General features: G+C 46.5%; 2 protein-coding genes across 4 annotated transcripts in view; one reads left to right on the top strand and one right to left on the bottom strand.

Annotated features, from left to right (window-relative positions):
* Nucleotides 1–15,820, bottom strand: part of LOC128400751 (collagen alpha-1(XV) chain-like) — a 49,248-nt gene extending 33,428 nt beyond the window's left edge. For 2 of the 3 annotated variants that reach the window (XM_053363205.1, XM_053363206.1), the window contains exons 1-2: nucleotides 3,420–4,012; nucleotides 1,990–2,114 (exon numbers count right to left, since the gene is read on the bottom strand). In XM_053363205.1, the coding sequence (XP_053219180.1) occupies nucleotides 1,990–2,114; nucleotides 3,420–3,567 (273 nt within the window). In that variant the 5' untranslated portion in view covers nucleotides 3,568–4,012. Of the gene's footprint in view, nucleotides 1–1,989; nucleotides 2,115–3,419; nucleotides 4,013–15,748 lie in introns of those variants that run through there. The other variant, XM_053363207.1, reaches the window with a different exon arrangement.
* A 294-nt stretch (nucleotides 15,821–16,114) lies between these two features.
* IGFBP4 (insulin like growth factor binding protein 4) overlaps nucleotides 16,115–17,065 on the top strand; it is a 40,155-nt gene continuing 39,204 nt past the window's right edge. Inside the window, exon 1 of the mRNA XM_053363211.1 lies at nucleotides 16,115–16,481. Within this exon, the coding sequence (XP_053219186.1) occupies nucleotides 16,133–16,481 (349 nt within the window). The 5' untranslated portion in view covers nucleotides 16,115–16,132. The remainder of the gene's footprint in view (nucleotides 16,482–17,065) is intronic.

Raw genomic sequence — 17,065 nt, 5'->3', positions numbered from 1 at the left:
GGAGGGTGCACCTCCACAGGCACATACCTCCACATGTGGTGGGAGTGCTTCAAAATCCAACTATTCTGGACAACAGCCACACGAGAAATATGTAAAATAACTAAGCAAGTTTTAGACATCACCCCAGAATTGGCCCTACTAAACATCTTCCAAGACAACAATGCCCATTTATACCACAAAGAACTCATAAGCCACCTACTTTCAGCAGCCAGAAACACCATAACCAGACATTGGAGAGACCTGTGAGGAGTAAGCATGAACCAATGGTACCAAATAGTATGGGAAACAGCCCAACTAGAAAAATTAACCAATAAACTGAAACTGACACGGGGACAAACAGAAGACGACGCCTTTACCCCGGTATGGCTCCCCTTTATCACATATACAGCCCAACAAGACAATGACAATAATCCACCAACAGCATACAAATCAATATGGCTAAACACCCACCCACCCCACTCACACACGAAAACAAAGATCACCACAGCCAATCACAAACAAACAATCATACCCTAGGCCAACCCCAACCTCTCTCACCACCAAAGGAACACAAGTGAACAACACAAGCAACGCTGACACCAAACTCTACATACATTAAGCATAATAGAAACATCGCCACCCGACCCCACCCCCACCCATCTTCCCTCCCTCCACCCCTTTTTTTCTCTCCCCCTAATGTCTCAACAAATGAAACGGATTTGTAAAAATGTTACATGGAAAAAATACGAGAGACATTACACTTACTTCTGTAAAACAAGAAAATCTTTAATAAAAATATATATTGTTTAGACATGTATAGAATCACATGGTAATGTTACCTGTAAAGTGCTGTGAACACTGATAATAGATACATAGGTTTATGCTGTTATTTGGCATGTAAAATACTATGCACACTGCTGGTGGTATAGAAATAAATTATGGCCACCCCCCCCCAAAAAAAGAGGTGTATAAATTTTACAATATAAAATAAATAATAAATTGCTCCTATTACTTGCCAGGGTTCAAAATCCCCACTCGGCCATGAAGCTCACTGGGTGACCTTGGCCCAGTCACTGCCTGTCAGCCTAACCTACCTCACAGGGTTGTTGTGGGGATTAAATGGGGGGGGGGGAGAATATTTTGTGGCACCTTGGAATAAAAAAGGTGGGATAGAAATGTAATAAACAGAAGTAAAATAAAACAAATATGCACCCAGTTACCAGCACACGCCTTTGCAGCTGCGCTCTCCCTTCATAATGATTTTACACATCTGTCACACTGTCAAACCCTTGCTGTATTACGAAGCTGTGAGGAAGCCAGAAATCTAGGAGGTGAAAGCTTTATTCTGTATAGAAATATAGTAATGGCTATAGAAGTATAGTCAACTCTCTGCTTGCCACACTGCTCTTAAAGGCATAGGAGCCTTCTCAGATGAAAAAAAACCAACCCTGCTCACTTGCATGAAGCAAAGGGTTACACCAGATCAGGGGTGGGGGGTCTGTGACCCTCCGGAAGCAGCCTTTCTTAACCTGTGGGTCCCCAGATGTTGTTGAATTATAACTCCCATAGCTAGCAAGGCCAGAGCTCAGGGATGACGGGAGTTGTAGTCCAACAACATCTGGGGACCCACAGGTTGAGAACCACTGTATAACTCTTGTCATTCTTAGCCACTGACTGAGGCTGATCTGAATTAGCGCCAGGCAACATCTGGAGGGCCAGAGGTTTCTCGTGCTGTAGTGCAGGGACAGGGGACAAGGAACCTGTGGCTTGCCTGGATGTTGTTGGACTCCAATTCCCAGGATCCCCATCCAGTATCTCCAGGGGTGTTGGGAGTTGTAGTGCAGCAACACCTGGAGCGCCACAGATTCCCCATGCCTGCTGTACCAGTTTGATGGCCTACAAAGCTCCCTCCAGTTCTAGAGTTCTGCTAAATTTGCTAGATGATTCGCCACGAACATGGGTGCTAGGCATGCCCTGGCCTTACCCAGCCATCCCACAGCAACTGCTTACCAGGTCTGGTGTTGTTGCTTCAGAGGAGACTGCCACCTCCTCTGTAAATGTCCCTGGTGTGTCCCAAAGGGTGGGGGTGCTCAGGACCATTTTCTCAGTGGGGTCTTCCACATCTGCTTCCGTGGCTGGGAAGGCAAAACAAAACCATGTTAGGGGCTACCACCACATCAGAGCATCCTAAATGTAAAAGGAAATCGCTCCGTTTCTGATGCTCATTTTCCAGAGCAGCGGAATCACGGAATCATAAGAGCTGGGAGGGATCACAAAGATCATCTAAGTCCAACCCCCTGCAATGCACCCAACATGGGACTCGAACCCAGGGCTCTGAGATTAAGAGTATCATGCTCTACCAACTGAGCTATCAGGAAAGAAAAGCCAAAGTTAGGAGAATGCCATGTTTGTTTTATTTCTTATTGCTGCATCCAATTGTGAACCGCCCTGAGACCTACAGGTATATGGCGGCGTACAAATTTAGTAAGTAAGTAAAAGTAAGTACATCCAATTCTTCCTCCTTTCCCTCCCCCACAATAATATTTATTATTTTTCATACATAAACATAACAAAAAGAAAAAAATTAACAATACTAAAAAAGAAGAGAGAAATAGAAAAAAGAAAAAGAAAAAAGAATATGGAACATAAAATAAAACAAATCATCACTACAATAACACTTAATTAATTAATTAAAATCCATCTTCATAAACATATTATTTGACTTCCTCATATCCCTTCCATCTGAATTTCTTAGTAATTATATGTAGCAGTTTCCAATATCATTATTTCATAGAACCATATCACAGTCAAATCATATTTCCTAACTTTTCTTATCGTACATTCTTCCTTCTTCTGCAATTCTTCCTCCTTCTGTGCTCAGGGTAGGGCTCACAACAACCTTGTGAGGTAGATCAGGCCAGAGACCAACCTGGCCAATACTGCTGTTGAAGCATCAGGGCTAAGCAGAAATCTGAACCCAAGTCTCCCCTGTCAGAGTTTAGCATGCTATCCACCACACAGCACTCTCCCCAACTTTCCCCTGGCAAGGCTCCTGTAGCTCTCATAGCAGCAGAAAAGGCAGCAGTTCAACAGGCAGACCCCACGTGCACAGATGCTGTGCAACTTTTGGGAGCGAAAGCTGTGCATCACACTGCAACTCCACGCAGGGAAAGCAGCACCTGTTGAAATCCTGCCTGCCACACAACTATATGGCGGTCACTTGAACCCCAAACAGCTGCAGTCCAAATACCTCCCGTTGCAAACTCCTAGTCCCTTCCCCCCATCTGTACCACCTTGCTCTATTTACAAGCCAACCAAGCAGTGTTAACTGACTCCAAGCCCTCTCTGCTCCAAACATCTGAGATTAACCTTTCTGGACCCTCCGACATTTCCAACCCCTTCACCGCATAGAAGAGCAATGGAAAGCCTTCTGCACCTACCTTTGGGGGTTGTTGGCATCATCACAGTTGTGGGTTCTTGTCTACCCCAAGACCACCAGTACTGAGCAGCAGTGAGGGGAGCCAGCCCCGCTAGCACCAGGACGATGCAGAGCCAACGCAAAGACGGGGCTGCCCTGAGAGCGCCCATTGCAACTCTGCAGTTGCAATGATCCTGCGATTCTGTCTGTGTCCTTCCCAGCGCTTCCCAAACTCAAACACACTCTCCTCTCTCTCCCCAGACCAACCTTTGGCACTTCTGATCCAAGCTCTTATCTGCTTAGGATGCCCGCCCACCAGGCGCTCTCTGCCAATCAGCTGGCATCTCACACCACAGCACTGCTTGGTGCTGCTGAAGGCACCGCACAGAGCAATCGGTGGCCACAGATACAAAGCCGTCTCCTTTTCTGGGGGAAAAGGCAGGCAAAACGTCAACAGGGGAACGTCAGCTCTCTCCATCAGCATGATGCCTAGGCTCTGCGTCCACAAAAGCAGTAACGGTTCTGAAACCAGTTGTTGGAAATAGCAGGAGGGTAGAGGGCTCTTGTGCTCAGCTGCTGCTCTTGAGTTTTAGTTATTTGTTGCACTTATATCCCACCTCTCCTCGTACCCACCCACCCACCCACCCAGGGCCTACATGGTTCTCCCCCTCCTCATTTAATCCCTACAACAATCTGTAGAATCATAGAAGAATTGGAAGGGACCCTGACGAGCATCTAGCTGAACACCCTGCAAAGGAGGAATAGGCAGCTGTCCCATGCAGGGATCGAACCTGCAAGCCTGGCTTTATCAGCACCACGCTCTAACCAACTGAGCTATCCCGGCAGATGTCACACACAGGGGTCGATGTGCCTTTAAAAAGCAGTGCACCAGAAGCAGGAAAACATAGGGAAAAGCACACGTTTCCTACTAGTCCACCAGTGCTTAAGGCTTTGTGGACATTTGTGTTAGATGAGTTTCCACACATTGCATCAACTTTTGCCAACCCAGTGCCCTCCAGATGTACTGGACTACAACTTCCAGCAGCCCCACCCAGCAAAAGCTTATATTGCTGTATCCCAGCTTGATATTTTATGAGAATGTGGTGTATAGATATAAAATAAATAAGAGTCCACAACATCTGGAGGGGGCCAGGACGGTGAAGGCTGCATTGCATGATTGCTATTGTTTAAAAAAACCCTGAAATATCAATCATAGTTTGGCGAGCTGCTCTAAGTCATGGGTTTAATAAAACACAGAATTAAAGGGGAGCCTTAACTGCTTCCCTGGTACCTAGGTAGGTAAAAAGGTAAAGGACCCCTGGATGGTTAAGTCCAGTCAAAGACAACTATGGGGTTGTAGTGCTCATCTTGCTTTCAGGCCAAGGGAGCTGGCGTTTGTCCACAGACAGCTTTCTGGGTCATGTGGCCAGCATGACTAAACCGCTTCTGGCGCAATGGAACACCGTGACGGAAACCAGAGCACACAGAAACGTTGTTTACCTTCCCGCCACAGTGGTACCTATTTATCTACTTGCACTGGCATGCTTTCGAATGGCTAGGTTGGTAGGAGCTGGGACAGAGCAACAGGAGCTCACCCCAATGTGGGGATTCGAACTGCAGACCTTCTGATCGGCAAGCCCAAGAGGCTCAGTGGTTTAAACCACAGCGCCACCTGCATCCCTAGGAATCTGCCTTATACTAAGTCAGACCAATGGTCCATCCAGCTCACTACTGTCTACATCAGGCTTTCTCAAACTGGGGTCTCTAGCTGCTTTTGGACTACAATTCCAATCATCCCTCACCACTAGTCCTGGGAGTTGTAGTCCAAAAACAATTGGAGTCCAAAGTTTGGGAAAGCCAGAGAGAAAGCTCTCCGCGGTTTCAGGCAAGGCAAGGGTCTTTTCCAACCCTACTTGGAGAACTGGAATGAACTGGGGACCTATTGCATGCAAACCATGTATACTCCTTTCAGAGTGAAAATTCCAGTTCTAACTGTTCTTCATAAAGGACTGATATAACAGAGAGAAGGGTCACTCACATTAAAGAGTCTGTTTGAGGCTTGGGGGGAATCATGATGTGGATTTCTGTCTGACAAAAGTTCAAGGACCAATGCAATATTTGGGGTTGGGGCAAGAGAAAAAGAAGCGGTGTGGAATGGTATCAGTGATGGATGAATAGCAGGTTAGAACCGGGAAGGGGGTGGCCATCCATCATGGATGCTTTAGCTGAGTTTCCTGCATTGCAGGGGGTTGGACTAGATGTCCACTGGGGTCCCTTCCAACTCTACAATTCTACGGTTCTAATATTTAGAAGTTCATCTCCCTGCCCTTTGCCTCTGTCAATGAGCATGTTACCCTAAAGACTAAACACCATCCCAGTGGGTGATAAAGTTTTGATGCAGTGAGGGTGCCTGTTTGGGTTTTTTGCAAACAGCTCAAGGCTGCCTGACAAACTCTTCTGTCTTCTGAGAGGAAGGGCAGAGGAACTGGGGAAGAGTTCAATCCAATAACTGTTTAAGGAAGAACATATTTCTTTTGTGGAAGTTTCTTCAGTGCATGGCAACACTGGCAGAGGAAGAGGGGGGCGGGGGAATCCCAAGCCGGAATTAAGATTGCCGGAAGAAATATCAACAACCTCAGATATGCAGATGACATGACCTTGATGGCAGAAAGTGAGGAAGAATTAAAGAACCTTTTAAGGAGGGTGAAAGAGGAGAGTGCAAAATATGGTCTGAAGCTCAACATTAAAAAAACTGGTCCCATCACCTCCTGGCAAACAGAAGGGGAAGAAATGGAGGCAGTGAGAGATTTTACTTTCTTGGGTTCCATGATCACTGCAGATGGTGACAGCAGTCACGAAATTAAAAGACGCCTGCTTATTAGGAGAAAAACAATGACAAACCTAGACAGCATCTTAAAAAGCAGAGACATCACCTTGCCAACAAAGGTCCATATAGTTAAAGCTATGGTTTTCCCAGTAGTGATGTATGGAAGTGAGAGCTGGACCATAAAGAAGGCTGATTGCCGAAGAATTGATGCTTTTGAATTATGGTGCTGGAGGAGACTCTTGAGAGTCCCATGGACTGCAAGAAGATCAAACCTATCCATTCTGAAGGAAATCAGCCCTGAGTGCTCACTGGAAGGACAGACCCTGAAGCTGAGGCTCCAATACTTTGGCCACCTCATGAGAAGAGAAGACTCCCTGGAAAAGACCCTGATGTTGGAAAAGATGGAGGGCACAAGGAGAAGGGGACGACAGAGGACGAGATGGTTGGACAGTGTTCTTGAAGCTACCAGCATGAGTTTGACCAAACTGCGGGAGGCAGTGGAATACAGGAGTGCCTGGTGTGCTCTGGTCCATGGGGTCACGAAGAGTCGGACACGACTAAACAACAACAACAAATACATGTTTGATGGCAATCTCTTTTTTCTGTAAGGCATAATGCTTCTTCATTTGTTAGCAGCTGAAAATAAATCCAGTGTTTTCTAGCATCTCTTTGAAACATCTTAAGGAGGTCAAGGGAGGCATAATCCCAACATAGTGTTGTGATTTGGGGTGGGGGAGGCGGCAGGCTGTATGCTTGAGTTCCTGGACCCAACCGGGATTCAACTGCGGAGATAGCCAGGCATGGTATGAGTCATTAAGGTAACAAAGGAAGTGGCTCTGTGCTAGAGAACACATGGGTGGGTTCTTCTCCCTCAACTTTCTGGTAGTTAGAAAGACAAAAGGCCAGAGTGGAGGCGTGACAGCTAGAAGCAGGAGGAAGCAAGCTGGGAAGCCAGAGAGACATGCCTGATCTCTGCTTGAATCCAAGGCACAGCAAGCTTATGTCCCCCAGTGCAATGTGAAATCTGCCTAGCACCTACGACAGCCTCACCCCATTCTCGTCTGCTATCTCCCTCCTCCACTCCATTTTCAGAGTGTGGCAAAATGCAGACTTTGTGGCTTCAGCATCAAGCCAGCTTTCTCTCTCCCCACCCGCCGCCCTCTGCTTAACATCCAGCCTGATGAAAAGTTTCACACCCACAGGCGTTTCTTTAGGGGCACACTCGTTGTGCCTTGCAGTTTGCGGTCTGTCACTATTAACTTATCCACACCTCTCTGTTTGCCCTGCCAGGGAAACCCAGGGGAAACCCAGTCTTTAGTGCTGAATTAGAACAACTGGCCATCAGGTTTTTCCGCAGATTGCTTTGCTCATTTTGATTTAGTGCTAAAGAGCAGGTTTTCTGGGAGAAAGAGGTAGGGCAAAGGCAAAAGCACCCAGATCTGTGCCTACAAAGTGTGGGCAAGCAGAAAACCACTATAATCTGCACCTACCCTATGGAATGCACCCCCCGCCAAGGAAATAAATGACTATCTGACTTTTAGGAGACACCTGAAGGCAGCCCTGTATCGGGAAATTTTAAATGTCTGATGTTTTACAATTTTTTATATATGCTGTAAGCTGTCCAGAGTGGCTGGGAAAACCCAGCCAGATGGGTAGGGTATAAATAGAACAACAATACCACCACCAACAATAACAACTATTTTCAGCACAGGACAAGCGCATGTGTAGAAAAGACCTGCATCTGAGCCTAATTCACCTTGCAGGGTTGTTCTGAGACTTAAAATGGCAAATGAAAACAAAACCTGCATGTCCCCTGGCCTGAGCATTTTCAAGTAAGTGTGAGATATTGACGCACAGTGGTACCTCAGCTTACAGACGCTTCAGGTTACAGATGCTTCAGGTTACAGACTCTGCTAACCCAGAAATATTACCTCAGGTTAAGAACTTAACCTCTGGATGAGAACAGAAATGGTGCGGCAGCAGTGGGAGGCCCCATTAGCTAAAGTGGTACCTCAGGTTAAGAACCTCCAGAACGAATTAAGTTCTTAACCCGAGGTACCACTGTATTAAATTATATAACTTATTTGGGCAATGTCCCCCATTTACAGCAGTTAAGGACATTTTAGTTTTGATCCATTAGTCCATTCTGTTTCAATTTTTCCTCTTCAATAGTTCCCCACCCCTGCCATTGCTTCCCTCCCCAGTTCTCCCCCTAGTTATCAAAAGTCGTTGCTAGACATGGTACATTTTGAAGTTGGCTGACTAAGCGGGTCCGGGAGGTGGTGGTGCTGTGAGGCATTGTCAATGGGTATTACTCTCTCTGGGCAGGTAAAACAAAGCCTTTTTGGCAGGTGGAGCATGTCACATCTTAGTGCTTCAGGGCTGAGGGATGCTCAAAGCATGGAAAGTGTGTGTGTGTGTGTGTGTGTGTGTGTGTGTGTGTGTGTGTTGACGTTTGTTGGCAAACCAGGCCCAAAAAGATTTTAGCAGAAATTGATTTACAGCTGCCATTTCTTTTCACTTTCCCTCTCTGCTTTGGTGCCCTCAGGTGGACATCTGTGAAAATGCAGGAAACAGAAATGCAGAAAGTGTGTTTGTCCAATACCTAGAGGGGTCTAGCTCACCCCTGGGATATTCCCAGACCTCACCTTTTGCTCTGTCAGTCCATAGCACCCCTGAAGTGTATTAACAAATAGCTTATTTTGAAGGAGAGGTAGGAATCTTGGGGCACATTTAGATATTGCCACTTAGAATAAGTGCAATGCTTCACAGATTTCCAAAGCACGCTTACTTAAGTGAAACCGCAGCAAATGCTACTGGAGAGATGGCGGAGAAAAGAACTGAATCTGACTAAACACAGACTAAAGCACATTTTAGGACCTATTATGTGGAGACAATTGCCACCATTGCACCTGCCGTTTGGAGTGGTTTCCATTTGTTACCTTCTGGCCTCCTGGAGAAGTCCTCCTCTGCCCGCTGTGAGACTCTTTCCAAATAAAATTGCTTGCACCCTGCCCTGATTTTACATTGAAAGGAACACCAGTGGAGACATCATTCACATCTGCTTGTCCAACTTCTGTGGGTATTTCTTTCTCCATTTGTGAGGCCTGCAGATGTGGTCAGAATTCTTTAGAAGTGTACAGCTGACCATCTGTGTGCACTTGACCCTTGTCCATTCTGGCTGCTTAAAGTAGCCAGAGAAGGTCTGGCCAACTGGACTGAAAATGATATTAACACTCCCTTGTGGGAGGGAGTGGTCCCTTTAAAGCATGTTGTTGCATCTGGTCATTTTATAATCTTCTGTGCTTGCGCAAAGTGCTTGCTCGACTCAGCTCTGGGAATCTCCGGATGAAAACAATTATCTGGAACTCTTTTTTAGCATCGCTTCCTATCTGGTTGCAGGATTCAAAACCACCATGCCTCTGGTGCACAGATGTTAGCCCAGCCCGGCTGGCTTCCTTTTCATTTGGATGCTGTTTCTGAAGCTTGCAGTCAACCTGCTGCATTCTTGGCCTGCCAAAAGAGTCTATTGTTAATTTTTCTCTAACACATTTCTGTGTTAGGCTATTGCAATACATAATTTCTAATGCTGAGGGATGCGTTTCAGCCACAGTGCAAGAGGCACTGGAAGTCTTTTTGTCATCCTACATGGTTCTATCTACTGTATGTATCTCAAGGAGACATACATAGTTCTCCCCCCCTCCCCATTTATCCTCACAACAACCCAGTGAGGTAGGCTAGGCTGAGAGTGAGTGATTGGCCCAAGGTTACCCATTGAGCTTCATGGGCAAGTGGGAATTTGAGCCCTGTTCTCCCAAGTCCGAGTGCAACCCGCTAACCACTACAGCACACTGACTCTTACATTTCGTTATATTAGGAATAACTGAATGGAAACCTTTTAAGTAACACAGACTCTGGAATATGAATGGCTTACTGGACTGAGATGCTTTATGACTTTTAAGCTTTTGGACTGCATAACTCAGGCATCTGCAACGTGTGACCCATGGGCTGGATCCGGCCCATGAAGACCGTTTTACCGGCCCACAAGCTGCCCCTGAACCAAGCCGCCCGTTCAGCGAGTTCCCCGCATGCTGTGCTAAACCGGCGCAGTACAGCGCGGGGACTTGCCAAGCGGCACCGGAAATCGCATCTGCGCACACGCAGATATTAGAAATCGCTTCTGCAGGTGTGATTTTTGGCGTCTGGGAATGCACAGAAGCGATTTCCGGCACTGCAGACATGCACAGACGTGATTTCCAGTGTCACGCTGCGCCAGTCCAGCCCACAGACGATCTCCATGGGAGTGATCCGGCCCATGGCTGGTAAGCCTTGCCGACTCCTGGCATAACTCTTCATCTTGAAGAAAAAAATGGGGAAATGAACATACCCTCAAACATTTCTCCGGTGAAAATAGAGACACCCTATTCCATCATTATCATTTTATTATTTATACCCCGCTCATCTGACTGGGTTGCCCCAGCCACTCTGGGTGGCTACCAACACATATAAAAACATAATAAAACACTAAACATTAAAAAAACCAAAAACACTTCCCTACACAGGGCTGCCTTCTAAAGGTTGTATAGATACCTATTTTCTTGGCTTGGTGGTCGCTTTACATACTCTCCAACATTTCTCTGATGAAAATAGGGACATCCTAAGGAAAAGCGGGACATTCCAGGATCAAATCCAAAACCAGGATGGCTTCTGTAAATCTGAGACTGTCCCTGGAAAACAGGGACACTTGGAGGCTCTGAATTCATCAGGGACACCCTGATTAACTGCAGGCACATCTGGAGATTGCTGAGCTAGTGGGGCCTGCTCACATCTGTACCCAAAATGAGGAGTAATCTTTAAAACCTCATGAGGGCGCCATTCACGAAGACTTGAAGGCTGGCAGTGTGTAAATACATGATACATGAAAAGCATGTTATCACACAGATACCAGGCGTGAGTTGTCTTCCACGTTGTGCCTGCCAATTGGATAGATTGCTGGCTTGAGGTACCATATCAGATTTGGCTTGATCAAGCAAAGAAGAAAGGGAAATCACTGGAGAATATTTTGTCTTAATGGAAGGTCATAAGGAGGGTTGCCACAAGTTATTAAACTGAGGGGGGGGGGGAATGTAAACTTGGCGGAGGGGGAAAAGTTATTTTAAAGTGACTTTAATCTCTCCCCCTTCACAAAAAAAAGCTTAAACAGTCTTTTAAGAAAAAGCAGGATGTTAAAGCTCAATTGCAAAGTGAGTGTGGCTTAAGTTTTCCTTTCGGATTGAAGCTGGTTTGAGGGAAAATGCACCAAATAGCAGTATTTTCTCAAGAAACTACAGGGTTGTGGGCAACGCCATGTTCAAATGCCAGCTGCGGGAACTCACTGGAACCAGAGGATACGGTAAGGTGTAAAGGTAATGGTAAAGGTAAAGGGACCCCTGACCATTAGGTCCAGTTGTGGCCGACTCTGGGGTTGCGGCGCTCATCTCTCTTTATTGGCCGAGGGAGCCAGCGTACAGCTTCCGGGTCATGTTGCCAGCATGACTAAGCTGCTTCTGGCGAACCAGAGCAGTGCACGGAAACGCCGTTTACCTTCCTGCCGGAGCAGTACCTATTTATCTACTTGCACTTTGATGTGCTTTCGAACTGCTAGGTTGGCAGGAGCAGGGACCGAACAACGGGAGCTCACCCCGTCATGGGGATTCGAACCGCCTACCTTCTGATCGGCAAGTCCTAGCCTCTGTGGTTTAGACCACAGCACCACCCGCGTCCCTCACGGTAAGGTGTACACAGCCTAAATAACTCTCTCTGGTTTCTTCCATATTCCAACTCTCATTTAGCAGCAAAGGCAGGCAAGGTGATAGATGACAGGTTCTTTTCATAGGAAGCTGAAGTTGACATTATGCTTCTTTTGTCCCTAAAGAAGGTAAAGTAGAGGAAAGTCATTTGTGATGCAAATGTGCATTTTGGACAATGCAAGATATACATTTAGTTCACAAAGGAAAAGCCACTTTAAGCCTTATGCAGGAAGACACTGTCAATGGCTGCACTTCAGCTTTGAACTCCAGGTTATCACTCTGTGATTCAACTGTCTTAATTTATCTGGTTCAACAAAACAGGGTGGATGGAAGGAAGGAAAGAAAGAAGGAAGGAAGGAAGGAAGGAAGGAAACTTTGACAGTGCCACTCTTATGTATGTTTGATCAGAGAGTAAACTCCTTTGAATATATTCTGAGTAAATATGCACGAGATCAGACTGTTTAACATTATGATTATGCGTTTTCAACCTGTTATATACTCTTGATAAAAGTAGGCATGATATCATTTCCTAGTTGGATCAATTTAAGTTATGAAAGGCATATGCAAGCTTTGGTTATTATTTTTTAAAGTGGTTTTTAGCTTTTAAGAAATGACAGTAGACAACTCGAAGAAATAACAGTGGAACAAATAACTGTGTGCAACACTCACTGCACTTAGGAAAGTGTCAGTCAGCTACACATATTCTAACAAGAGAAATTCTGAGAACGGACCCACAATCAGAGTACCTAATTTGACTACAGAGGCAGGAAGTCATGTGTTAAGCAGGTAAGCTTGGCATGTGTTGCTGTGTGGGTGGGTGTAACAACACACTGCTCTTGTTTATGAAACATATGAAAGGGAACAAAGAACTCTGTGTTGGACAGAAGAGTTCTGCTAAAGTCAGAAGCTTACATACACCTGTAGAAACCTACGGTGGTCTATAAATCAGGTCTCACCAGGTTTTTGTCCTGGAATATATTTTCAAAGCCAGAACAAGTGAAGTAGTAACACAGAACACCCTACTTTTGAGTCTTGAGCAGCATGCCTCTCCTTGATCATCACCAAGTGCCCACAACCAGTTTCTATACATCTGAAATTGCCACTAAGGTCACTTAGCTCAGAGACATAACTCTGGAGCAAGTTTGAGCCCCAGGGAAGTATGTATGCTTTTTTATTTTTAAATGAATTATTGTCAGTATGAGAGGGTTTATTTTAGCTTCTCTGTATATCATCTAAAGTTCAAATCACACAAACATGTCTGAAGACCCCACAGGGTGGTGCAATTCAGGGTAGGGAAACAGTGGACTTGAAAAGAATTAATAGAATCATAGAGTTGGAAGGGATCATGTCTACTCCAAATCCCTCCAGTGGAAGAATCTTTTACCCAGCATGGGGCTCAAACCCACAAGCCTGAGATTAAGAATCTCACCCTCTACCAACTGAGCCATCCCTCAGTTGTTCCATTGCTACTTCTCACCTTTCTTTATTCTTGTCCCAAGCTGGAAAAAAACCCCATCAGGATGTAGCAGGGATAGGTAACCCGGGACCCTCCAGACATTATTGGACTCCAACTCCCATCATCCCCGACCATTGGCTTTGATGGCTGTGGCTGATGGGAGTTGGAGTCCAGCAACATCTGAGCAGCCACAGGCCCCTATCCTTGGGCTACAGTGGTTTGGAAATGTTTGTGTTTGCCCTAAATGGGAGGTACACACACACCACAAGTTTGCAGAAGGAGGGAAGAGGTGGAAAGAGTGAATATCCTCTCTTCTCTGGAATTATCCAGTGGACAAACAAAAGGAAATGGTGCTCGCTTTAGTGTTTAAAGCAGTGTTTCCGAAACTTGGGTCTCCAGCTGCTTTTGGACTACAACTCCCATCATCCCTAGCTAGCAAGACCAGTGGTCAGGGCTGATGGGAACTGTAGTCTCAGAACAGCTGGAGACCCAAGTTTGGGAAATATGGTCTTCAGTGATTTACTGCACAGAGATGCATCTAGTGTCTTTGTTGTATAGCTTTTGCTGTATGCTGAAGATGTACCTCTTTACCCAGATCTTCGACACTTAAGGTACAGTGGTACCTTGGTTTAAGAACAGCTTAAGAACGCTGCAAACCCAGAAGTAGGTATTTTGGTTTGTGAACTTTGCCTTGGAAGCAGAACATGTTTTGCTTCCTGTTGAGTGTGCTTCATTTGTAAATTGAGTCCCCCGCTGCGATGGGAAAGCATGCCTTGGTTTAAGAACGCTTTGGTTTAAGAACGGACTTCCGGAACGGATTAAGGTCGTAAACCAAGGTGCCACTGTATTTACTCCATGGGACCCACCTCTTTTGCCAAATTTCGACTCTTCTGTTCCAGTGGGAAGGCTTTTGTTTGTTTTTTGAACTGTGTATTGCATTGTTGTAACCCACTCTGGGACCATATGCTGAAGGACAGGTAAAGGACCTTACAGATATATAATAAATAAATGCTTTTTTAGGAATACATAATTGCCTTAGAGCGGCTTCAGACATTCTCGCAAAGGAAGCAAAGCACATGTGTAGTAGATCTGCCCATCTGGTTCCCCGTTTTCTGCTAGAATGCAGGAGATGCACAAGGTCCCCACCTGCACACACCTCATGTGGAAGCAAGGAAAACCAATGGATACTTTATTTGTGAATTCCCTTTTTCTCTTGTCCAGGTAACCTGCAAAAACAGGAATCCATTTTATGCAATATCTGGCAATGGCCACTAGCATAGGTGTTTTTTTTTATATATATATAAATTAAGCCTAGACAAGTTCATGAAAGTACAGTGGTACCTCAGGTTAAGTACTTAATTTGTTCCGGAGGTCCGTTCTTAACCTGAAACTGTTCTTAACCTGAAGCACCACTTTAGCTAATGGGGCCTCCTGCTGCTGTCGCGCCGCCGGAGCACGATTTCTGTTCTCATCCTGAAGCAAAGTTCTTAACCTGAAGCACTATTTCTGGGTTAGCGGAGTCTGTAATCTGAAGCGTATGTAACCTGAGGTACCACTGTAAACCGTACATCTATCAATCACTAGACACCACAGCTGCTAAGAATGGAACTTCCACAGCCAAGTGCAGTATACCTCTTATTCCTGGATAATGGGAATAAACAACAGGAGCTGGCCGTCCCTTTTAGAGCCTGCTTGTGAGTTGGCTACTCTTAAGAGACTAGATCAGGCATAGGCAAACTCCGGCCCTCCAGATATTTGGGACTACAATTCCCATCATCCCTGACCACTGGTCCTGTTAGCTAGGGATGATGGGAACTGTAGTCCCAAACATCTGGAGGGCCAGAGTTTGCCTATGCCTGGACTAAATGGATCCATCATATCACACAGGCAGTGGTGCCACTGGGACAGGACTTTAGGGCAGGCGTTGAAGGCCCCACTCAGCAGAATCATCGGGAGGTTCCCCAAGCCCAGTGGAAGTGGCCCACCACATTTTTAAATAAGCAAAACAGAACAAATTTACAGCCCCCTTCCTCTTCCTAGAGTCCCATTAAAATCCAAAATCTAAAATTACCTAACCACAACACCGGACCCAGCATGACCATTCTCATGTTCTGAGCCTAATCAATGCAACGCCTGTGTGGCCACAACCTCAGACGAGGCATGCATAATATAATTGTGGCATTATTCTTTCTCTCTCTCTCCCCCCCCAGCCCAGCCTCCCCACCCTCCCTTTCACAGAGAAACCAAACAGGCACTGGCAAGGCGCACTCGTAACTTACCAAAGTAATAGGAGAAGCATGGCTGGAGGGCTGCTGCTATTTTCCAGTCCCGGCACAGGTTTCCGTCTTTGCAGCAGCTGCAAGCTCTTTGTGCTTCCTTCCTCAGGGCAAATGAGGTCTTTTCTCAGCTGTGGGGCAAGCTGCCTTGGTTGCTGCTGCTGTTCTCCTTTGCCTCTCCCTCCAACAGGGAGGTGTGGCCAGAGAGTGGTATAAAGTCCAAAGAAAGAGCTTCTCCCCCATTCAGTACAGAGTCCCCCTTTCTACTGGAGATCAGATTCTCTGCTCTGCCAGCAACACAGTTATTTTTTTGTTTAATTTTTATTTTTGCAATCGCCTTGCCTGTCGGTCCCTTGCTGCCCTGTAACACCTGCCTGCCTGCCTGCCATGCACTCGGGGACTGCGCCCATCACTCTGCTGCTCCTGGTACAGGTGGGCTTTTCTGTGAGCCTCGACGCCATCCAGTGCCCGCCATGCTCCGAGGAGAAGCTGGCGCGCTGCAGGGCGCCCACCGGGTGCGAGGAGCTGGTGCAGGAGCCCGGCTGCGGGTGCTGCGCCACTTGCGCCTTGGCCAAAGGAATGCCCTGCGGGGTCTACACGCCGCGCTGCGGCTCCGGGCTGCGATGCTACCCGCCGCAGGGAGTGGAGAAGCCTCTGCACACACTCATGCACGGCCAAGGGGTCTGCATGGAGCTGGCTGAAGTGGAAGCAATTCAAGAGAGCATGCAGTCCACAGGTAAGAGGGGCATCAGGCTCTCAGGCACATAAGCCTGGCAAGCAGGTCTACTGGCCGCACCAGTTGTGGCGCAGAGGAAATGCTGTACTATGGTTTGGATATGGGGAAAGGTGGATTTGTTTGGGGGAGGGTACCTTACCTTTGTGGGTAATGGTTTGCATTCGCAGTCTTCAAGTTGCCAGCTCTGAAAATGGGCACAACCACAGCTATTGGCCAGTACCTGGAAGGAAACTGAAGCCACATCGACCATCGCTGCACCCTTGACCGATGCGAGTTTTAACAACTTCACACTCTCTCTTGGAACCCTTCAGAGAGCTTTGTGCTGCATGTCAGGCTCACAATATGCTTCTTAGCTGCCAACTTGCAACACAAAAATAACCTGTGCACATGTTCAAAACAACAAGTGGCAAAAAAAATACTTGTTGCAGGTCGAGTTTCCAAGGGCTGCAGTTTCCAAGCGCATTGTCCTCTGTGGCAAGGGAAGTGTGCTCACATGTGCCGATAGTGGTGGTGGGGAGATCATCTGCTCTGTGGTGAAAGATTTGAACATGTATTTCGTATGTTCTACTGTTAGCGCTGCATGG

This window comes from Podarcis raffonei, chromosome 13 (assembly GCF_027172205.1).
Source record: "Podarcis raffonei isolate rPodRaf1 chromosome 13, rPodRaf1.pri, whole genome shotgun sequence".
Taxonomy (NCBI): Eukaryota; Metazoa; Chordata; class Lepidosauria; order Squamata; family Lacertidae; genus Podarcis; species Podarcis raffonei.
Note: the sequence above shows the minus strand (reverse complement) of the source record. Positions and strands in the feature narration are given on the sequence as shown.